This window comes from Rhagoletis pomonella, unplaced genomic scaffold, assembly GCF_013731165.1.
Source record: "Rhagoletis pomonella isolate Grant_MI unplaced genomic scaffold, Rhpom_1.0 Rhpom_scaffold_00005, whole genome shotgun sequence".
Classification (NCBI taxonomy): Eukaryota; Metazoa; Arthropoda; class Insecta; order Diptera; family Tephritidae; genus Rhagoletis; species Rhagoletis pomonella.
The window spans coordinates 8,527,207-8,551,573 of record NW_023458559.1 but is presented as its reverse complement, the minus strand read 5'-3'; the positions used below and the strand labels follow the sequence as shown (position 1 = coordinate 8,551,573).

Here is a 24,367-nt window from a genome sequence, read left to right as displayed (position 1 = left end):
ACTAGCCGCTTAGCGCGCCTAGGGGGGACAGGATGGCTAAGCGTGGACTTCTTAGCGAGTCAGCCACGCAACATTTTATAAAGTTAGCATAGCATTTCCCATTCCATTGAATTGTATTTGAATTCCTGCTTGTGTACATATTTGCACTACTATTTGAAATTTAATCATTAATTGTACGTAGTAATTCATATGTATATTAAAATTACTCGCATTGTACATACGCATTCATACATCATATTAACATATTTATTATATCCATTTATTTACATAACGTACTTAGCTTAAAATCTCTATTTGAATTATTGGATTATTGTACTTAATATTTTTGAAGTCTAAACCTCCCCTAATGCTTAAACAACTTCAAGTAGCGATATACGTAGTTGGTAACACTGGTGCCGATAAGGCAGGCCCCCTTTGACAGCGCACGAAAGGGAATAACAAGGAATGACATTTCGATTTAAAATGTCCGAATTTTTTTCAACCTCGTTTCACGCAGTGCTTTTTTTGCAATATATTCCCGCTATAGTTTCGTATTTTTCATGCAAATTTGAGCTCAAACGCTTACTCAATTAACTAACTAAGCTGTGTAAATAATTTAAAAAAAACAAAACGAAAAACCTCCGACTTTCCTTTGTGAGATTGGACATTGTGCGGGCATATCGGGTTTCCTATCAGTGTTGACAAACATGGGCTTTTCCTACCAAAACCGGTAGGATTTTTTCCATTTGGTAGGTTAGTAGGCTTGACGGATTTTGGTAGGTTTCGGGACTAGGAGTAATAATTACGTGAGGAAAATAGAAAATAGGTATCTCCAAACATTTTAGCAATTTTTTTACCTTAACATTTCACCGGTGCGTTCGTATAACGCGGCCTCAAACATGATTCCTCAGTACAAACGTATACCCTTATTATTTCCAATATACAATACGAACATCCATATATACTTTATGGCGTACTTGGACCAAGACTCCAGGAAAGTCTGCAAATGGGCTTGTACCCAACCATATTCTGTGCGGAGATCTTCGCAATCGAAGTCTGTGTTCGTGAATTTTATCGTAGAAGGCAAATGAGGCCAGAATAAATATTATGTCAGATATTCAGGCAGCGTTAAAGCCTCAAAACGGCATCAAGGCTTGCGAACTCTTGAACCACCTGGGAGCCCACAATAGCGTACCACTGTGGAGGGTTCAGGAACATGACTGTTTTGAAGGCAACGAAAGGGCTGACTGTCTTGCAAAGAGTGGAGCCCAAATGTGTTTGCATGGTTCCGAGCCTTTCTGCGGTACATCTAAAGGATACACTGCAGACCTACTTAGGAGCTAGCTGGGAATTGCTGCACACTGGCGGAAGTCGAAGGGAATAAGACAATCAAAGAGATTCATAATTTTTCATGAGGAACTCCGAAAGATACCTTGAACTTAAAACTTTTACTGGCTACCTGACCGCACACTGCAAGTTAACGTACCGATTGAATTAAAGGGTCTTTCTGTAGAGACTGATGTAGGTTTTGAGGGTCGGTGAAGGAAACCCCAGAGTATATCCTATGTGCCTGTCCACAAAGCATGAATAGTAGATTGATGCACTTTGGAGAAGGAATGTCTTCTCCATCTAAAATATGTATCCAAAGTGCTTAGTTTTTTAAATAGCTTAAAGTTGGAGCGATTACAATAAGGATTGAGCACATTATATCTTCTTAGGTCGCAACGCGGGTATCTCCGAGGTAATAATTATAATATAGTCACTTGACACGAATAAAGACGCTCGAGTGTTTTGACGGCGAAAAAGGATGCATGAAAAAAATTTGTGAAAAAAGACCCGTAAACATGGATTCAACATCATTCCAGAAAAAACTCTTTTGGGAATTCGTATACTCGCAAACATAGTTGACCGCGAAAATAAGTCTTCTTCGTTTTTCTTCGCCGTCAAAGAGGTTAACGCGTCTTTCTTTGCCCTCGCCTATGTTAAGCGCCGATTACTACGATTATCAAGCGTTTTTGCTGCATTTAAAATGCAACATTTAGCACTTTCGAAGAGCGTTCATGCTATCGCATTTAGCAAATGTACATTTACGCGAGTTCGAAATCGTATGCTTTTGACAAACAGCCGTGTTCCAGGCGCTTATTCAGATCCGTATCCATTACGATAAATTCTCAACCAGAAGATAATGTGCAAAAACCCTACTGGAAAGGAAAAAATAAATTTTAAACCCAAAATTCAATACAAAGACTTGAATTGTTTTAACCATAAAGGTGCTGGCCCAATGTAGGCTTGCTTTGCTGGCCTTACTCACTTCATTATGCTTTAATTTACTTTAAAAGCTTGTTTGGCCAAATGTAGCTTGGAGCGCTGTCAAAGCAATCAGCTGTGTGGTTGCGAAATCAAAGTCTGTTCCATTAACATTAAGAATTTTTATTTTATTTATTTATTTATTCAATCAAATGGAATACAAATCCTTACTGGCTAAAGCAAAGGAGCATAAATACTACCTAAAGTAATTTAGCAGGACACGACGTACTCTTTCAAATGAGAGCGATGGTTCATATTCCGAAAGCTCATTTAACTCGGAGAGGGTTCTAAAGAGAGGCAAGAATTTCACATAGTTGGATTTCGGAAATCCCAAATAAAATAATGAAGCACGCCGCAAGTTATGAGACGGAACATTTAAAGATAACTTCTCCAAAAGCGTAGAGCAATCGACAGAGCCTACCACTATTTTAGCCACAAAAGAGGCAGCGGGGAATGAGCGCCTACTATTTAACGAGTTTAAGCCAAGGAGTTGACAACGACATGCATACGGGGGTACAGGCTCCAAAAACCTCAGGGAACGCAAGGCAAATTTTATAAAAACTTTTTGGATCCTTTCAATTCTGTTTGAGTAGACGGACTGATAGAGTCGCCAATGAAGGACGCGTATTCTAACCTAGATCTCACCAATGAAACATACAGAAGCTTAAGGGTATAGGGATCCCTAAACGACCGACTATTACGCTGAACAAAAGCGAGCATACCATAAGCTTAGGAAATAACGTAATTAATATGAGTTGCGAAGGTTAGTTTTGAGTCAAAGTATACTCCCAAATCTTTAACCTCTACGACATATCTAAGATCATAACCGCCAATATTATACTTGGTTTGAACACGAAGAAGCTTTCTGGTGTAAGTAGAATACGAGCACTTACTGGCGTTCAGAGATAAACAATTAAGAGAGCACCATGAGTGTAGTCTATCGAGCTCGGATTGCAAGAATATGGCGTCTTGTGAGTTTTTTATCACTGCGTAGACCTTGAGGTCATCAGCATATAATAAATACTTAGACGACAGAAAGCATGACCCAACATCGTTTTTAAATAGGACAAATAAGAGAGGACCCAAGATACTACCTTGAGGTACACCCGAAGTGGCAACAAAATGATTGGAAAGTATATTATCGATGGCAACTGTACAACACCTGTTGGAAAGATAGGAACGAATCCATTCAAGGAAAGTTGAATGGAAACTTTTTTGAAAAGTCCGTATATACTGCGTCAACTTGGAGACCCGTCTGCAACGCAGCAACACAATCCTAGTTAGTAACAGTTGACCTGCCACTTATAAGGGCTGATCAAACTTTTAACTACAAAATTAAGCCTCTGTTTCACAACCGACTCAAAAACTTTTGGAACAGTAGCCAACTTTGATATAGGCCTATAGTTCGAAACATCATTCTTATTGCCACTTTTATAAATTGGCGTAATATAAGCTTTTTTCCACTCATCAATAAAATGCCCGGCGGAAAGAGACTTGTTGAACAGGATTGTTAGTGGCTGGACAAGAGAAGGGCACCGTTTGAGCATAGCACTTGAAAGGCCATCGGAATCCAATTTAAAAGAGTGCTTTAATGAAAATATGGCTTCTTCCACGTCACTATCAGAAACAAGTAGTGCGCCAAATTTAAGTGCAGAATCTGAAAAAGGGTAATTTTCAAAAACAATATCTGTATCAGAGCCATAATTAGAGGAAAAAAAAATCTGCAAAGAGATTGGCTACCTCGACGGGAGTATTAGCCTGCTTATCATTAAGGAAGACTGAAGACGGCATACTTGATTTGGTATTCTTGGATTTTATAAAACTCCAAAATGCTTTGGGGTTATTTTTGATATTAACTTAATTTTTCCTAGTAAACCTATTATAAAGAATCTTGTCTAAAGAATTAAACCTCTTAAGGCAGTACTGATATTTTACCATGATAGATTGGCGTCAGGTTGCTTTAAAACTTTTAAAAAGCCTACTTTTGCGATTTTTAAGTCGCTTGAGCTCCTTATTGTACCAAGGTAACCTGTACGTCTTGTTTGTAAGAGTTGGTACGAATTCTATACACGCATCATATACACAGCTTTTAAAGACTTTAAATGCAGCGTAAACTTCCATATTATTCAATAAATGTTCCCAATCAAATTCTTGCAGACGGTTATTCAGAAGGTAAAAATTGCATGAACTAAAATTAAAAATTGATGGGCTTCTCTCACGAGGAACAGTAGCGTAGACATAACATTCAATGTCAACTTCTATGGGGGTATGATGAGTATTTGCATGTGTTATCGGGGATGGACATTCGAATACCCAATAACTTACATTATTACTGATAAAGATAATATCTAAAATACGCTTAAGTTTATTTTCAATACCATTAATTTGTAGTAGACCAATACTTAAGAAGCTATCAGTTGCGTATATCTCGATGTCTGTAGTACCGTTGACATGGGTGAAAGACGAGGAGTTATAAAAGCTTTTCCATGAGACATTAGTCAAATTAAAATAAAAATACAACATAAATTAATAGCCCTGTTTGCGTACGCACTATCCAGTAAATCCAGTACTAAGTTTACTAGTTTTTTACTGGAAGTCGTTTTCGTACGCAAAAACTTGCAAGAAACTAGCCAAAGAGGGGAAATTGAGAGAGCAAAAATGACAGCTGAACTTGCAAGTTTTACTGGATTTTTACTGGATAAATTTTTAATAGCAACTATTTGCTAGTAAGAAAAACAGCTGATGGCATGATGCTTAATGTAATTCACATTAACAAAAAATTGTTTGTGGTGCTTTTAGAGTTGCAATTGACAAAATAAACCTATTTAAATATATAATAAGAAAGAAAATACTAGTTTTCAACGAAAATTGCATCGGAAAATAACAAATTAATCAGCTGTTCATAAAACTAGCAACTTCTTGCTGGTTTTGCGTTTTCGTACTTTCATTCATATTTCACTCATTGGGAGTAAATATTGGCTTACTCTCCGAAATTAGGTTACTGGCAAGTTACTGGATATTTTTTGCTGGAGAATACGAAATAATAAAATAAATCACGAAAACATATCTCATATCTCACTGTTTGACAGTTTTCAAAGCGAAGCAAGCAAAGCAAGCCTACATTGGGCCAATGCCTTTACCGAAAATTTGTTTGCGTATACATTCATTTGTCGGTGCTGTCAAATAAAATTCCCTCACTTAATTAGGAAACAAAACAAACAGAGTTGATCACAAATTGATCCAGATTTCTATCAGCATCACATCGACGTTGAATTTGCTTAACTTTTCTTTATCCACGCAGCTAGCCACTGTATACTCGAAAAAGCAATGTTGCCACCTTTTCTCATTAAACCATGTTCGAATCGTGGAAATTTAGGAAGATCACAGGGTTGCTTTTAGCATTTAGATTCTTAATGCAAAAATGGAGTTGCATTTAGGTGACGCATTTTGTATGGATAAATGTACATTTACAGTAGCATTTAGAGCTAAATGCGCTAAATGTGCTTTTACACGTAAGCAAAAACAGCCCATTAGACATAGTTATCGACGTTACCAACTCCCTGTGTTATGCATGGAGTCGAACACTTCGATAAAGATGTTTAACCAAAGATTAGTGTTAACCAGATATTGAGTAACCGGCCCTAAGAACTCTTCTTCCCCGAAATTTTTTACGCGTCTTTTTTCGCTGCCTACTTTTGAGCTCGTGTCTTTATTCGTATCTAATGACGATATGTATGTATGTACAGTAAAATAAGTCGTTATACGCAGTTAATTTGTTTTCATTGTACTGTACTAGCTGTGTTTTAGTTTTACTAAATGTGGACCCGCTCACCCTCGGCCGTTGTGTAACCTCGCCTACAAATTTTCCAACATTAAAACAAATGCAATGAGTAAACGTTTCGAATTTTGTTACTATTTTTACTCCAAAACACAATTTGTGTCTTGGAAGTATCAAAAAAGCATCTGCCAAGTGCAGAACGCAAGCGCATTCAAAAGAAACATACTGACTTTGAAGTTGTTTAAACCAAATTTATTTTAAAGTAGTTGAAATTAAATGCCGAATAGGCCAGTCGACTTGCTGCTTGCACACAATTCAAACTGCTTGTATTACATCAACTAGCTATGTATCGATGCTTTGAAAACATCGAAAACATCGATGGTAACGAACATCGATAGTTTTCCAGCTCTAATAATTCGTCCGATATCGGCCGTTGCCATATGGCAACACGATGCGTATTCCAAATGGATTGTTTGAAGCAGTGTACGAAAATAAACTATATTAGCCGTGTTTTATTTGTCCAGAAATTTAAGCTATTAGCTTATTTTGTATGGAGGACTTATAGGACAACAGAATTATATTGGCTTATGAAAAGCTATCTTGGCTTGTATATTGAACAAGAGGCATTGCCATTCAGCATCAGAAATTTTCTCCTTCAGCCAATCAGAAAGAGGCAAAAACTTACTTTGACACTATTTGCAGTCAAACAACTGTCAAAATTAGGCTAACATAGGAAATAAGCTAATTTCTTTTTTTTTTACCAAGATTTAGCTATTTGCTTGTGATGGTTGAATAAAACATGCCTATTGTACGTTACTATTTCGTTTCGTTTATTACTTCAACAGTTCGGTACAATACGAAAACAAAACAGAGTTCACTTTGGCGATAGTACACTACAGTAGTTTAGTAGTTACAGACGAAACAACAAACGAAATGAATCGTGCAGAGAAAAATATATATGTGTGTGCATATATGCAATAACTAAATACAAAACGAATGGCTGCAATGAATAAAAAAAATAAAAATGTTCTTTAATTGAATTGGATATGAAAATTTACAGAAAAAAATATTTTTCACGTAATTGCAACGTTTGCATACATATAAAACGTACCCTATGGTACAATTGTCACAAACGAAAAGCAAACGTTTCTCGTTGGGGAAAATGACAGTGAATCTTACAATTTGTTTCTCACTATGTACAAAACAGTACAAAACCACAAATGATATGATGATCGATGAGCAAATGGGAATTGTTTTGTACAGTTTATTTTCATACCCTGGTTGAAGACAGTATTTGGTTCCGCTTAGATTTGCGCTGTATAAATATTAATTTTTCTTCTTTTTGATTAATGTTTTCTACAATTCCTATCAAACGAAAGTAACAACAAAAAATTAAGTTTCAAGAAATATGTGGAAGTGTGGAAGTTTCCCCTTTTTAAAGTGAAGCGCATAGTGGAAAAAAATCGTTTTGTGTAAAAAAAGCTTCCTACTCGATTATTAATTTTACTGTTAGGAGATGCTATGCTTTGTTTAATATTCGTAAAAAATATAACAAATTCGGCACAAACTAAAGGTCTAAAAATCGATTCCTGTAGCTCGTTTCTGTAACAATTCTCTACCAAGGCAAATTCATATATGAATTCGCCGCCTTGTTCTCTACTGCTAATGAGTAGTAGAGAATGACGTATATTCTCTACCAGTAGAGAAATAATCGGTAGAGTTACAGAAAAGAGCTACTGGTCCCAGCAACATGGACGTTTTTTCAGGCAATGGCAAATTACCGGATGTAATTCTGGTATGATTGAAAGTGCTGCCACATATTTTTTTTTTGCCAAACAGGTGCTCTTTCGCTTATGATTGAACTGAAACTGCTTTTTAATGTCCAAGTAATGGCAATTATTGCGTATGGTGTTATTGCATGCACCTAGGGTGGCCAGATATTATAGTTACAGTTGGGATCAAAAATCAGTACAAAGTCATAAAAATCAGCTAATTTTTAAGCGTATTTTTTATTATTAACAATATAACCACCAAATAACAGCGCATTAATTTAACAACAAATAAGTAATAGACTTTTAAATACATATAGTATTATCACTATAAAAATTCATTACTTTAAAACAAAGCAGTAGTCGTCTTAAGTTTGAAATACTGACAGCCGATTTCTCAGTGGATGTTTAATTATAATCAAAAGATTATCTCTTATTGTCATCTTCTCAGTGTACTTAATATATGATTAACTCACCACCACCTTTCATAAGATTTATTAATGGCGAAACCAGCTTTTCCTCTAAATCCTGTAAAACCTTCAAATCGTGATTGCAAATCGGGTTGGGTTGAATCCAAACAGTTTGTTATTTTGCGAAATCCTACGAAACGAAACAATTGCAAGCTGACACCTTTTTAATAATGGTTTAAATTTAATTAATGCTTTCAATCTGCTCACATGTACATATGAGTTGTCAAAAACCATTGTTTTGAACATGTGAACCTCAAGTAAATGTCAATTACACCAATTTACAAAAGTATTTATTAAATGTAAAAATCAGTACAAAATCAGTACAAACTCAAAAAATCAGTAGATTTTGCGTACTGATTTCGGGCTCTTAAAAATCAGTACAATAGAAAAAAATCAGCACATGTATTGATTAAATCAGCGCATCTGGCCACCCTACATGCACCCCACCAATGGTGGAATTATACCAGGTGAATTAATATTAGAGTGAGAAGAAATATGTTGACACTGCCTTATTTGAAAACATGCCTATAAAATGTGACTATAAGACAGCCGAATGTCAGAAAATAACGCGAGAAAGCTGTTTTATTACTTCACCTGTTTATTGCGCAATTCGTCCCACCTGCTTGTACTGAGTATAAGTTCAAATTTAGAAGTCTGAGAGTAGGTCAAATTTTACATCACTACTTCGTACCACATATTCGCTCGTAACTGTGTTATATGCTGCGAACAGGAACGGCAACCACTGTTGCCAACTTAGTACTTTTCGCACTAAATTTAGTGCTTTTCTTAATTTAACACGCGAAAATTTTTGATTTTAGTGCTTGGTGCGTTTTTTGGTGTTTTTTTTAGTTTGAAGACACCAAAACTGTAAATCTGAAAAATGTAAGTTAAAATTAGAGCAATTGGAAGTTTCGTAAAGAACTTTACAAAAATGGAAATAACATCATGGCACAATGTCAATCATAAATGTTCCAAGCAGGTCTCGGGGGGTAGCGTGCAGGCGGCTTTAACCGGCGACCAGAGGTGCCGGAGTCATTTCGATGCAAGAGCGACAATTTCTGCTGGATGTACACTCGCTTGTAGCGTGGGAGAGTGCGAGGCAGTTTGTGCAGAACTTATGAGCTCGCGCGATGAGGAACCTCTGCTGTGGTTGCATGGCCCGAAAAACTGGGCATACTCTGAGCGCATGATAGCGCGCACAAAGACGACATCTCTGGAAGTCCGCTACTGATGGTTCGCCAGTAATAGGTTGGGTAGGTGTCGGGATTGGAACTCCACCCATCGACTTTACTACTCTCGGCGACAAGGAATGGCGTGGCACTGGTTGAGGCGTATCAACCTTCTCCTGTGACGAAGTGGATGGGCGTGGCGCTGGCTTAGGTGTGTCGATCTTCCCCTGCGACGAAGTAAAAGTGCGTGGTGCCGGCTGAGGCTTGTCAATCTCCATCTACAAATAGGGTTTTGCGAATAGCTGAATAATGGGGTGTTAGACACTAGTTAATAAGGCAGAGGGATAAGCATATAAGTGTATTGCCTGTCGTGGTAAACAAATGTAGGGAAGCAGTGCGGGTATAGGGCAGTCGTTCGAGACGAGAGATATCAACATGAACGATGAAAATTTGTTTAGTTATCTGCTGTGGGTGTTGGAGGAATATTTGCGTATGGCTAAGGGCATAGCTTTATAATAGACCGAGTGAGAATGCAGGTTTTGGTGCGTACGTCAACTACACGGATATGCCCATCTGGACTCTCCATACTGAAAAATTGCTGGAGAGCTGTGGTGCCAGATTGACCTAGAAAGATTTCCTTTTGGAAACTTGGCTCGAAAGGGAGCCGGACTACGTAGCGACCTTCAGGTGTGCCCGATGTAGTGGATTGGTATAACTCTTCACATAGCCTATCTACAGGACTCGTGAGATTGGGTGTAGGAACTTCTTCTACCTCCCAGAACTTTCGCAGTTGAGATTCCATAAATTTGTTTGAGTTTTGTTCCACTTGAGTGGAGAAAGACACCACTCTATTAGGGATCTGACCGCTCAAAATCCAGCCAAAAATCATCTTTTGTGCTAACAGATTTTTCGAGATATGCTCAATGCCTTCAAGCATGATTTACGGGATGAGATCGCTGCCTATCAATAGGTCGATTTGAGAAGGGGAATGACAATTGGGGTCTGCTAGCTTAATATGAGACCACTTTTCGCGTTGTTGGCGAGTTGGCTGAAATCTTGGGAGTATTTTGGTCAGTTGTGGTAGCACAATTGCTTGAGCGGTGACTTTCGTAGCCAAGTCGGAGGACACTAAGACCAGAGAGCGGATTTTGTTCGAAGTCTGAACTACTGTCCCACCCGTGCCGGAGATTTCAAAGTTCGAGCTTTGACATGGTAATCTCAGATTGTTTTGGGCCTTAGAAGAGATGAAGCTCCATTCTGAGCCCTGATCGATGAGAGCTCAGAGTTTAAAGAGTTCTCCTCTCTGTTCTACTGACACTAGTGCCGTAGAGAGAAGGACCTTATTCACATTTTCGGAATAGTACGATTTTACTCTGGTTCCATTGGAGCTTGAAGGTGAATAATCATGTCCTTCCTCTTCTTGTGGGGTTTGTACGTTGGAGTTCGGGGAATCAGTCATCGCTACCTGCGATGTACTCGTCCGTGCTATCATAGTAGCATAATGCCACTCATATTTTGACTTACAAACAAAATACGGGCAGGAATTTCAAGAGTTTAACCCTGTTTTTGAGAAAAAATTTATTTCCATCAGTATTTTTCCTTTAATCAAGATACGTTGAAATAAAAGTGAAACTAAACAAAAAAAATTGCCAGAACCCCCCCCCCCCCCCCCCCTCGAAAAAAATCCTGGCTACGACCCTTATTATACGTAGTGTATATATAATGGAAATATTCACTTTTCACTTGATTTAAAAACGTACATTTTTAAACGGTAATCAAATAAAAAAATTTCATTTTTCCAACGCGTGTTTTTTGCTCAGTGTATGTATACGTGCAATTATAGCGTAATCCTTGGAAAAGCGAAAAAACATCTCCCATACAACGCCCTAAAAAGTTTTTAGGATAAGCTGTTGTGAGTGATCGCGAATGGAGCACCCGCATCGTTTATCTCTTTTATGTAGGTACATAGGTGCACACCCAAAACTCTTACAAAATGAAATTTTATGAAGAACGTACGTATTTACGAAATATCTGGTGTTCAGGGAAATCCCAACTAAACCACACAACTCCGCACTTAGGGAAATGCAGTTTGAAGAAAAAATCACTACCTACGCGCACTTTTAATGCATGCTGTATGCATAACAAAATGCATAATGCTCGGACTTCTCATATTCAAGTGAGAGGAAATTTCTGTGCTTTTTTCGATCGCGAATGAAAAGGAGCGGACATTTTTTTTGTCGATCGCATTCCGAATGTGAGGGATAATAAATTTGTTTGCATTTTTCACTCGCGATAAAAGAATGCAAAAATAATTATGGAATTTTCTTCATCACGAACGTAAGAGAATGTGAATGAGAATTTCCGAACCCTGGTCGTTGTATACGATCTTGCCATGATGTTGGATTCTTCAAGTGAAGACATTTTCAGACCCGATGAAATTCTCAAAAAGGAATTATTCTTGCACCGAAATAAAAAAAAATATAAGTAAAAGTCTTCTCAACTGCAGTGTCACTCGAAATGAATTAAAAATATTCACCCCTATTCTGGTTGTCGTAAGTCGTTCGTAACGACAATCGTTCGCCGAACTATGTCGTAAATAAAAACATTAACGACTTTTTGAAAGGATAGTAGGATTAAAAATTTGTAGTAGACTATGTCATTGGTTGCCTCAACAAAATCTCAAATCTCGACGAATGACTGTAGTGTCGACAATCGGAATAGAGGCGATTGTCAAGTTTCCCACACAGATATCTAAAGCCTCGAGCGGGCAGTTATTTTGTAGCGCAGGTTTGATTTACATAAAATATTTAAAATTTGCTCTAAAAAATGTTTGTTTAAATTTACGCATATAAAGAGATGTAACCAGTTTCCTCTCCTAATGTGTGCAACTTTACACACGGTGTAATAAAATTAAATACTGGTACATTTACACGTAGTTTGTCGCATCGAGCAAAATTACACATAAAATGTTTAAAGTTTAGTAAATATGAGCACTTAATATTTATTATTATATTTAATGTATGGAAATTTACACACCGTGCTAATTAAACTAAACACTCCTTGTTCACTTTTACTTACTAGGGCTGGGTAAATTCGATATTCGAAGCTTCGATATTCGAATTTTAATCGAATTTTAGCTCCAAAACGCCGAAATTTTGAAATCGAACTTTGCGTCGGATAAAATCGAATTTTTCTAGAAAAAATCGAATTTCGCATTTATTTCCAAAGAAATCAACTCTTCAACTTTCTTGTTTCTGACTAAATTTGCCATCACTGTGTGTGGCACTCCATTTCTCTTAGGGATGCAAGTAAAAAATACATGTTTTTCGATCTGATGTATCAAGACAAAAAAATCTGTGCCAAGAAGGAACTCTTATTCTTAAATAAAAAAAAATGTAAAAGTACTTTTTTGTTGATTCTTTATTTTAAATTTGTAGAGGCTTTTACGTTGGTAGTACGAAGCTTTTACCTGAGAAGACCGCTAGTAAAATTTTCCGGTAAATAATTTTCTAGAGTACACCAGTCCTCTAACGACCTTCCAAATTTGTTTTTTGCGGGATTTATTGAAGTAAGGATCAAAATTACCCTTTTAGGCGGGAGCTAATAGGTTAAAATGTTCTACGAAAATATTTCCCATGAAATTTTATTATATATGTCTTAACTTTTAATTTCGCTCAGACATTTATTTTAAAATTTTTTTTGAAAACTACTTAGGCCGAGACATGGAAACTTTAGTAGGCCATGAAATAAAAATACGAGCTAACTTTTGCAAATCCACCGAGTGTTTTACTACTTGATGGGTATACTTTCAGAAAATGTTAGTAAAGTCCGGGCTGGTTTGGTCTGTCCTACAGTGTAATTTGAGTTTAACTTTTTAAACAGGTGACCACTCTCTTCAAGCACCTCAAAAATATTGTAATTGTTGCATAGTATTTTAAGCATAGCACTTCTTTAACTAAATTAGACTTTTCAAGCAGGTGGCACCCCTCTTAAATGCAATTCAAAAATAAAGTTTATTCAAAATCATTTCGATTGATACCCATATTGGGGTAATTTATTTAACTTATTAAATAATCTGATTTTGATTTTTTTACATACATTCATATGGCACAAAGCTAAAACCATATTACACATCTACAGGGCAACCCCTTTCATTTGACACCTACCTCGTTTTTGAAAACCGAACGAACGATACAGATTTTATAACATGGTGTTAAATATTTAACGCAAACATCTCCGAACTCGATTAAGAAGTTTCACTTAAAAAAATTTTTGGCAAATTCGAAAAAACTCGAATTAAATCGAATTTGCACCACCAAATTTCGAATCGTATAATCGAATGGTTGGGCAATGTTCGAAATTCGGAAAAAATCTAATTTCAACCCCCCACTGCCCATCCCTATTACCTACCATATGTGTGACGTACAACAAATTTCTTTTTTTTTTGAGTTTTACACACTTAGTGCTCACAGTTAAACAGTTTACACATACAATGTTTAAAATTGCTCTAAAAAAATTTTGTTTATAGTTACGAATATAAAGAGAAGTAACCAGTTTCCTCTCCTAATTTTTGCAAATTTACACACGGCGTTAATATAATTAAACACTTCCTGTTTACTTTTACATACCAAATTTGTCGCGTAGAGCAAAATTACACATAAAATGTTTAAAATTGATTAAATACGAGAACTTAATGTTTTTTTTTAATAAAAAATATATTTTTACGTTCAAAATGTTCGCAATTTTAACTATTTATGTGGGTATTTTAAACATCTCATGTTCAAAAATCAAATCTTGAACATCTTATACGTATATTTACACAGATTTTGGTTGATAAATAAACACTTTTCGGTAGTAGTTTTACATGGACTTTTTAGAGTGTAAATCACCTAGTTTAATTACCTAAATTATTTCTTAAAAATACCTGACAATCGCATTCGCATCCGCGGATGTCTAAAATTCCACATTTGCAACATCCCTAGTATAAACATACGTATAAATGTTAGAGTATGTAACGTGAAGTATGTACAAATTTCTTTTGCTTTTTAAAACAAAAAATATATTAAAAGCACATGTTACGTCCTAAAAATTTGTTTTCGATATAAATACATCTTATATATATAAAAATGGTGTGAAAAATGTATAGTAATTCATCAATTGAGAACGGTTGGGCCGATGTGGCAAAATTTTTCTTTTAGTTGTTCGCAATTTCCAGGAAAAGGTTTTTACGATAGAAAATTTTGGGAAAACTTTCCGGGAAAGTCGGGAAATTGGAAAAATCGAAAATTGATTTTTTTGTATGGAATTTTTTGTGCAATTACTTCGGGATGGCTTTCGAATGGTAAAATAGAAAATTCTGGAAAAGTCGGAGTCCAGAGAGTCCAGAAGAACGCGAATATTTGGATTTTGTCGACGAAATTTTGTATTTTATCGCATGATTTGATGATTTTGGACAATGTTAAGGTGGAAAATTCGTTGTGAAGCTTGGAAAATTTCTGATAATTGTGAAATTCATTGTGAACATGAATCAATTGGGAACAATTTTCTTCTAAATATGTTTCTTAACCGATTCGAATGGTTGCTGCTTTTTGGAAAGGTGTTTAGAAGGAGTGCACAAAGTTTGAATTTTTCCGATACGTGGGGCAGGGGTCGAGCTACGCTAAAAAATGCATTTGGCTACCTATGTACGTACCTTTTGCCTAAATTAGCATAAGGGATCCATTATTCCGTTAAGTGAGCCAGGGACCGATCTATTCGAAAAAGTCTTATTTATGGTCCGATTTGCTTGAAATTTGGCACGTAGGTAGCGTATTGTCTGGGTTAAAATATAGGAGGATTTTTCTGATAGGTGGACCAGATACCGATCTATTGGAAAAAAATCTTATTTATAGAGCGATTTGCTTGAAACTTGGTACGTAGGTAGCTTATTGTCAGGGTTAAAATATCGGATACTCTTTTTATGATAGTTAGACCTGGGACCGATCTATTCCAAAAATTCTTATTTATGGTCTGATTTGCTTGAAATTCGATACCCGTATTATAGATATGCGTAGAATAGAATTGAGTCATTGTTTTACAGCTCGAAAGGTGTTTGAAGGCACCGAAACATGCGGGTATTGGCTATTTAACAATAGTTATTACACACACCAACAAAAATAGAAACAAATTTGATGCAGCTAATGTTAACGCTATTTTTGACGTAAGCATAAAGTTTCCATCAGCTTCAGATTTTAAGAAAAACAAGGTCAGTTTCAAAGAATCGCGACTTTGCAATATTTGAGAAGCTCTAGCAAAGAAACAAAGGCTTGTAGAACCTCCCACTTAGGCTTAGATTAAAGAAAGAAAATCTCCGGCCGGAAATCGCCACCGGTAGAATTTCTCAAAGATTTTTGCAAACCAAAGACTATTACATAAGACAATGACTAATTCCCGTATTCTTTTCTTTCAGGTTCATCTCTTAAATTACCAAATCGTCACCGAATACTTATATCAACGCAGTGGATGCATCCAACGGTTAAAATCGGAGGACTTCTTTATTATACATAAATGTTTCAATTGAATTCAAATTGTAAATCAAAAAAGTGGCAGGGGCTGAAAGCAAATGAGTAGCTAATCCAGAAAAATGTAAAATGCCGCCAACGCAACAAACTCAGTTGTTGCTGAACATTTCCATCAATAAAAGTACCGATGTTACGTTAACTAGCGTTTCCACCTCAATTAGCACAGTTGTACCTGCCTCTGTAATAACTACCGCTTTCGTCACTACATCTACAATTAATAGTAGCCAGCGGGAAACTCTCGATGAGTGCAGCAACTCTGTAGATGCTGAAAAGGTATACTGGAGTCATTTCGGTATACAGCTAGCTGTTCCAGAGTTGGAGGCCATTCTCACAACAATTGTACTCTCCGTTATAATTGTGCTAACCATAATTGGAAACATACTAGTCATTCTAAGCGTATTTACCTATAAGCCCTTGAGAATAGTTCAAAACTTTTTTATTGTATCATTAGCAGTGGCAGATCTCACAGTTGCATTGCTCGTATTGCCGTTCAACGTAGCTTACTCGATTCTCGGTCGATGGGAATTCGGTATTCATGTTTGTAAAATGTGGCTTACATGTGACGTATTATGCTGTACTTCGTCAATACTAAATTTATGCGCAATTGCCCTAGATCGATACTGGGCCATAACAGATCCAATTAATTATGCACAAAAGAGAACAGTAGGACGAGTTCTACTTTTGATAGCTGGTGTGTGGATTTTGTCTTTAGTAATCAGTTCACCACCGCTTGTAGGTTGGAATGACTGGCCAGACGAATTTACCAGCACCACTCCTTGTGAATTAAACTCAGATCGTGGTTACGTGATATACTCATCATTGGGATCATTTTTTATTCCGTTAGCTATTATGACTATTGTATACATCGAAATCTATATCGCAACCAGGCGACGATTACGGGAGCGTGCCAAAGCTTCGAAAATAAATACTATGGCAAGGAAAAGTGCAGACATTGAGACAGTGATCTTGAGCAACGCAAATGAAAGACAAGAAAACTATGATTTCAGTTCTCTGTGCTTGGCCATGTTGAGTTGTGGAAAAGTTTCGACTCAACCCACATCCGCTATCAAAATACAAAATGATCAAGACTCTATAAGTAGTGAGGCACATGTAAATAACGAGGCACTAACTAAGGATAATATTCAAGAAATGGAGCAGCGTGTAGTTCCACAACGAAAGAAACCTCGCCGTGCGAAAATAAAAGACTCCATTAAACAAAGAAAAATGCGAGCACGCAAGAACAAACAGGGCGACGGCGATAAACCTTATGGCAATAAAACTCCCGCTGTTGTGGATACAATTGGAGCAGAACAGATACTGGTTGTGGTTGGTGAAAACAAATGCTTAGAAAATAGCGAGATTTTAGCTGGCAATAACAGTGATCATAAAGGAGGCACAGGCGGCACAGGGCCAATCGATGTGATCAATGACGAAAATACACCGCCGCAATCATCGACAGGCGCCACCTCATCGGCCCCACCGTTGCAGAAAAAACCTGCCGGTGTATACCAGTTCATAGAAGAAAAACAGAAGATATCGTTGTCAAAGGAACGACGAGCGGCACGCACACTAGGCATTATTATGGGTGTATTTGTTATATGTTGGCTGCCCTTCTTTCTGATGTACGTCATCCTGCCCTTCTGTGGCAGTTGTTGTCCCACGAATAAATTTAAGAACTTTATAACTTGGCTGGGCTATATAAATTCAGGGCTGAATCCAGTTATTTACACAATATTTAACTTGGATTATAGGCGAGCTTTTAAAACACTTCTCGGATTTAAGTGAAAATAGTTTAATAATTATTGTGAAATCATTGATAGCTTTTGCGTATTGTTGTTTTACGTTGATTGTTGTTTTGAGATGTTAAGGTGAACGAACTGAATGGAGCTCTCAACAAACGATCAATAACTTAACTATTAATAAATGTACTTGTAAAATTGTATTCGTCCTAGTGTAGCTCCAAATTGAGATTTTATGGATAAACTTATGTATGGATTAGAGGGCTGCAAATATTCATTCAAAACGGCATATGAATCGTTCATATTCAAAACGAATGAATGATTTTGGCTTAAAATGTTTTTCAATTTGAGTGAATTTTGATATACATATGTATGTGTGTCGTCATAACAAAACCAACCAAACCATGATAAAAACATAACAAGGTAGAACCGTTCTCTCAATTTGTCGGCCATGTTTTTTTTTGAAGTTTGCCAGCATTTTAAAATCATATAAAATCTATACATATAATAAAATTGTAACAGGTCGATGTCTGTACATTATAGATATTAAAGAAAAATTAATATGGTGGGTTTTTATTAAAGCTACAGAAGCCCTATGAACAATTTTTAGAATTTTTGAATCTCTGCCTGTCTGTATATTTGTACGCGCATCAGTCGAAAACATGAAATTGAATGGAGTTTTCACCGATGTATCGCTAGAGATCTAGCTTCCAATATAGAAGAAAAAATTAGAGAGTTGCCACCTGTATTTAAAATTTCAGTTTAGTTCAATTGATACGGTAAAGTGAATACTGCAATATGGCTGTCAAAAGAAAGAGATTTACAAAGGCTTACAGCTGAAAATATTTTTGTGGAAGGTTGCCACCTATTTGAAAACTTTAATTTAATTTAATTGATAGCATAAATTAAATATTGCATTTTTGCCAACTGATTTAAAAATTGTATTCATTAAAATTTGTAAAATAAATGAAATATTGCAATACGAATATTAAACTTAAGAGGATTAGGAAGCTTACTTTTGAAAATATTCTTGAAGCGGGTTGCCACTTATTTGAAAACTTTAATTCAGTTAAATTTATAATATAAAACTAAGTGTTGCCATATGGGTATCAAACGAGAGTATTTGAGAATAATAAAATTACAACAGGCCGATATCTGTACATAATATATGTTGAAGAAAAATTAATAGGGGGTTTATTAGATCAACAGAAGCCAAATATAAAATTTTGGTATGTTTGTCTGTATGTTTGTAAGCGTATCACGCAAAAGCTAATGTATGGAATTAAATGCAGTTTTCACCGATGTACATATTGCTAGAGCTCTAATTGAAAATATAGAATCCATTTTTTTTTTGTTTTAGTTTATCGTCGATCATTATTCCTTGGTATTTATTTGAATTAACTTTTTCCAGTAAGTCGTTACTTATATTTAGAGTTAGCAACGGACCGTTCTCAAAATTTCGCCTTGATATAACCACAAACTTAATTTTTTTTTATTTATGTGTGGAAGGTTTTTCACTAAAAAAAATTAAAACTTTTCATTGTTGCTGCCAAAAAATTAAGAAATCTGAGACGTCACGTTTTACAATTTCATAAAGTCCCTTTACAATATATTTCACTAAACTACTAAACGGCTGCATCGACTTGGTTTATATTTGGCAACACCTTGAAAATAAATATTCTGACCAAAAATTTGCTCGGTATGTAGCTCGGGATATATCTCTAAAACCAATTACGCTGGGGAACTGAAACTTAGCACTGATGCATATATTACAAATGCATTGGGAAAGGGGGCGTGGCTCCTTCCTTCCATACAAACTGAACTTCTCATATAGCTTATCTCTGGAACTGCTTACGCTAACGTCCTGAAATTCTACACAGCTACATATAATATCAATACCGTAGTTATGGCGAAAAGTGGTAATTATTGGAAAGACTGGCTCGATATACATTTACGTAAACGCGCAAGTATCATTCGATTGGGAACCATTTTCTCCTAGATTTCTAAATCCCATTGAACTATTGCAACTTTGTCTTTAATTTTCAGTAAGGTAAAATTTATGTGAAAAATTTTTCACAAATAATGGAGCTTTGCTTTTATGAGTTTCGCTATAAACTGTCCTATCTACATACCTATTTGCATAAAATGATAGCCGTTTTCGTTGTTCGGAATAAACTCAAAAAACACTGAATAGAGTTCCGTCAGATTGCCGGAGGTTATCTTACATACATACATATATGGTCCAATTACATGCTACTAGAAAACTCGCCTGGTGGTGCTGGAGTTGAGTTATTTATAAAAATCGTATTTATTAACCGATTTCGCTCAAATTTTAAATGTGAGCTATGTACCTGTATGATGGAAAATTCTTTTGATTAAAATTTACCTGATTAGTGCCGGTGGAGTTAAGGTTGAAATTCATAACACGTATTCATTTTATGGTAAGCAATTGTTTTGTAGAAAATGAACCCAATGGATGGCGCTGCAGACGAAATGTTTAGAAACCCCGTGTGGTTGGTTTGCTTTGGTACTATGTTTAAGTTATACGAATTTAGTTTTCAGATGTCTAAATGAAGGATGGGGTTAAGTTTTTCTGACGCCCTCATGCACGATCATGCGGTCTTGCATCTACCCAGAAATCAGTTCATAAATTTTACCACGAATTGTAAAAGTGGTGAACTAACAAGGAAAGATCACTGTAAGTATATCAATTGCTTCATTTGAAAGATACTTAAGAGATCACACGACTCATTTAGCAATGTACCGGAAAACTTTTCATCCTGTGGGACAGCGAGGATTTTGGCCCTCCTATAACAGAAAAGGCACTTCTTTGCTCTTGAGTTTCCCTATAAGAACTTTTATTGGCATACGCATCGCACCAATGTTGTAGTTGCAAGATCATACAAAAAGATTACGCATGCCTGGCAGAGATCTCAAAGGTGGAAATAAGACCATCGGTAAAGCTCATGACACCGAAAGGGATTGGTATTCCATATGGTATCACAGCGTTACTATTATTGGCCTATGTGTGAGGAGGATTCTGCGCCTTAGTGGTTTCAACTTAAATCAAAAATTTTGATTTTACAGACTAATTTTGTTTTTAAACGCTCTTTTGCATTGGCCAACGCAAAAGCTCTTATTAGGCGCCGCGAAGTAAGCGGGCATTGGCTAGTTGAAAATAAAAAATTGAAATTGTTCGAAATTGTTGTTGCTTGAGATTGAAAATGAAAATGTGTGTGTGAGTTTGTGAGTAAATTTAAAAATTAAAATGTTTTGGAAACGTCAAGAATTTTAAAAGTAACTCTCAGCGGTTCTACCTTACTATATTTTTATCATGATAAAAACATTGCAAGGTAAATTCATTCTCTCAATTCGTCGGCCATGATTTTTTTTCTGACGTTTGCCAGCATTTTAAAATCATATAAAATTGAGAATAAAAAAAAATAAAAGTGTTCAAAATTGCTGTTGTTTGAGATTGAAAATGGGAAGTGTGTGTGAGTTTTGAATTTTTAAATTATATTGCTGGCAAACGTTAGACTGCCTCTCAATGGTTTTACCTTATTATCTTTTTATCATGATTCAAACAATGTGAAAAGCGTACGATATGTACATTAGAGTGGTCCTTAAATGTATTAAGTACATTATTACATCAGATTTCCTGAACGTCAACCCCCACATCGATGCTAATATAGTCAAAGATATCACACAAAAATTGTTGGGCCCGATCGGAGACGGCTTAGGCGTCTCGCACAGGGGTCAAAGTTCAGATACCTCTATGGAGACTCAAAAAATTAAAATTAATAGTTTTTTTATCTAATACCCAAAATCGAAACTACTAACGTCGAAGATGTCACATATAAATTTTGGTCCCGATTTGAGTAGGGTAAGGCGTATCGCACAGGGGTCAAAGTTCAGATTCCTCTATGGACACTCAAAATAGGGGAGTCTGAACTTTGCCCCCTGTGCAACACGCCTTAACCGACTCCAGTCGGGACCAAAATTTATACGTGATATCTGCGCTAACAGTAGTATCGATTTTGGGTATTAGATGAAAAAAAAATTTATTTTAATTTTTTGAGTCTCCATAGAGGAATCTGAACCATGGCCCCTGCGCGACACGCCTTAACCGTCTCCAATCGGGACTAAAATTTATGTGATTTCTTTGACCGTAGTATGAGCGACTGAGGGGGTGAACTTAAAATTACATTTTTAAGGGCCACCCTAATGTACATATGTACATACACACATATGTATTGCTCCGATCCTATTACAATTTACATTCACACATGTGTTGCAAAATAAAGAAAAGACATCGGTTAAGAATTCAATCGCTTAAATACAAGTTTTTTTTTTCAATATTAGTATCTATGCAGAAACAATAACTGTGGATTTGTAGCTATAATACAACGTTTTTCAGTAATGAGATTTCTGGCGTCTGAGAAGACTCTTTTTGGAACCGCAATGCTTGCAGGTACACAAAAACATAAAACTTAAATAAGAATGTAATTGATTTCAACTATTTTAATGCATAAACATAATTTTATTTACATATGTACATTGCCTGGGTATATAGCAAAAGCTCAGCTTAGCGCTGAAACACTATACCGGCGAACAGCGTTGCCACACATGGGCTTTTCCTACCAAAACTGGTAGGTTTATTTCCATTTGGTAGGTTGCTAGGCTAACTAAGATTTGGTATGTTGCATTATAATAATAGTTATTTGCGAAAAATAGAAAATATGTATCTGCAAATATTTTAGCAAACTTGTTTACACGAATATATAGTGGTGCGCTGAAACGGGGCTTGTACCTAAACCCACTGAGTTCCACCATTGTCCCATTTATTTATTTACCAAAAGAAGGAAAGTCTACTTGACTAGATCCTCCTTGGCAGGGACAGAAATTGAGTTCTCAGAAGAGGTGAAGTATCTAGGGCTAACTCTGTACACAAGGCTCAATTGGAAATCACATCTCTCAACAAATATATTTTATGCATGTCAGAGACTTCATGGTAAGACTTGGGGAATATCTAATATCTAATGTATTTATATTTCAGTACGGCAGTAAAACCCGTTGTTACATACATATGAAGCACTGGCCTGGTGGAAAGAAGCTAAGCAAGTAAACGCAAGTGCGTACCTGTCCAACGGATGCCCCTCAAGTCATCACAGGCATTTCTTGTTTGTCTATTCTGATTGAAAAAGAGGCCTGCTGGAGCGCCCTACGGCTGTTCAATAGAATCAGAAAGAAAAGTGGAGATCTTCGGGGTCATTTGGAGGTTCTCGAGCTATTCCTGGATGATCCCGAGTAATTTCTTCTACAAACCTTACAAGGACAGAATTCGTGAAAGGGACCGCTGTGAAGCGATAATAACTATGATTGCCGAAGGGTATACCGATGGTGCGAAGATGGACGACGGGAGTACTGTGGCAGACGTACATGGACCTTGGCATCAAGGCTTTTGGGCAGCTGTAAAACTCTTTTAAACCACCTGGAAACCCACAATAACATTACGATTTAGGTAATGTGTTCAGATCTCTCAAAGAATGCAGCCCAAATGCGTTTGCATGGTTCGGAGCCTTTTTTAGGCTAGTTGAGGAAACCCCACGTGTCACGAATAGCAGAATGATACACCGTGGGGAACGATTATCTTCTCCATCCAAAATTTGGAACATGGCACCCTCCAAAGTGCTTAACTTCATAAATACCCGGAGGTGGGAGTGATTACAATTAGGGTTTAGAACAATAGATATTCTTTGATCGCAGCGGGAGTATTTCCGAAGTAATAACAATAATAATAATACTCATGTATGTGTAAAGCTAACATGCATTTCTATAAGTCTGTACAGTAAAATGAATCGTTATACGCAGTAAATTTGTTTTTATTGTACTACCGCTGTTTTAGTTTTACTAAATGTTATGTTATCTACATTTTTAATAAACTTGACATTGAAAAAGATATTTAAAAATTCTAACAAAATTTTTGGTAGTTTGGTGGAAAGTTTTGTTTGGAAAAATAATTTTCCGCGGCAACACTGTTCAACGGTTATGAAAATACTCTCATGCTCATGAATCCCCCCATTGTTCTCTCAAACTTGCTCGCCCTAAAGGTCTGATTATGCATACTTCGCATAACTTCGCACAACCATTTGTACCAGTCCAATAAAAATGTAACTTAAGAAAATGTGAAGCAAAATCTAAACTCAACAGATCGCTAAGTTTTTAAAAGCTCTGCTAAATTATGGGTAACGGAATACATACAAAATACATACAAAGCACATACGAAATTACCGTTTGAAGTTTATGCGAAGTTGTGCGAAGTATACATAAGCAGACCATTAGGCGCCTGTTACGCCATCAATACGGATCGCGATGTTTGGTTCGCGATCCTGGATCGTGATATTTCTTGAAGATGTAGCATCAAATATTGATGGATCGTAATTCGGATCGAAAAATATAATATAACTCTCATAGAGTGAACATCGAAAAGTTAACATTGGAAATGTTAAAATGATTGTGGTATGCATTACCTATAAATAAGAAAAATTTCTTGCGCCATTATAAGTGCAATACAAAAATTATGCAAATACTGACGC

At 36.3% G+C, this 24,367-nt stretch overlaps 1 protein-coding gene across 2 annotated transcripts; it reads left to right on the top strand.

Annotated features, from left to right (window-relative positions):
• On the top strand, positions 1-23,636 carry LOC118738678 (tyramine/octopamine receptor). Of its 2 annotated transcripts, XM_036469591.1 has the most exons (3): positions 1-82; positions 15,921-17,654; positions 22,828-23,636. In XM_036469591.1, exons 2-3 carry the CDS (start codon positions 16,102-16,104, stop codon positions 22,859-22,861), a joined length of 1,587 nt encoding a protein of 528 aa, XP_036325484.1. In that variant the 5' UTR covers positions 1-82; positions 15,921-16,101; the 3' UTR covers positions 22,862-23,636. The 2 variants fall into 2 exon arrangements, with proteins under 2 accessions (XP_036325484.1, XP_036325483.1); XM_036469590.1 differs by lacking the exon at positions 22,828-23,636 and having other exon boundaries at positions 3-82; positions 15,921-18,126.
• Positions 23,637-24,367: the final 731 nt, after the last annotated feature.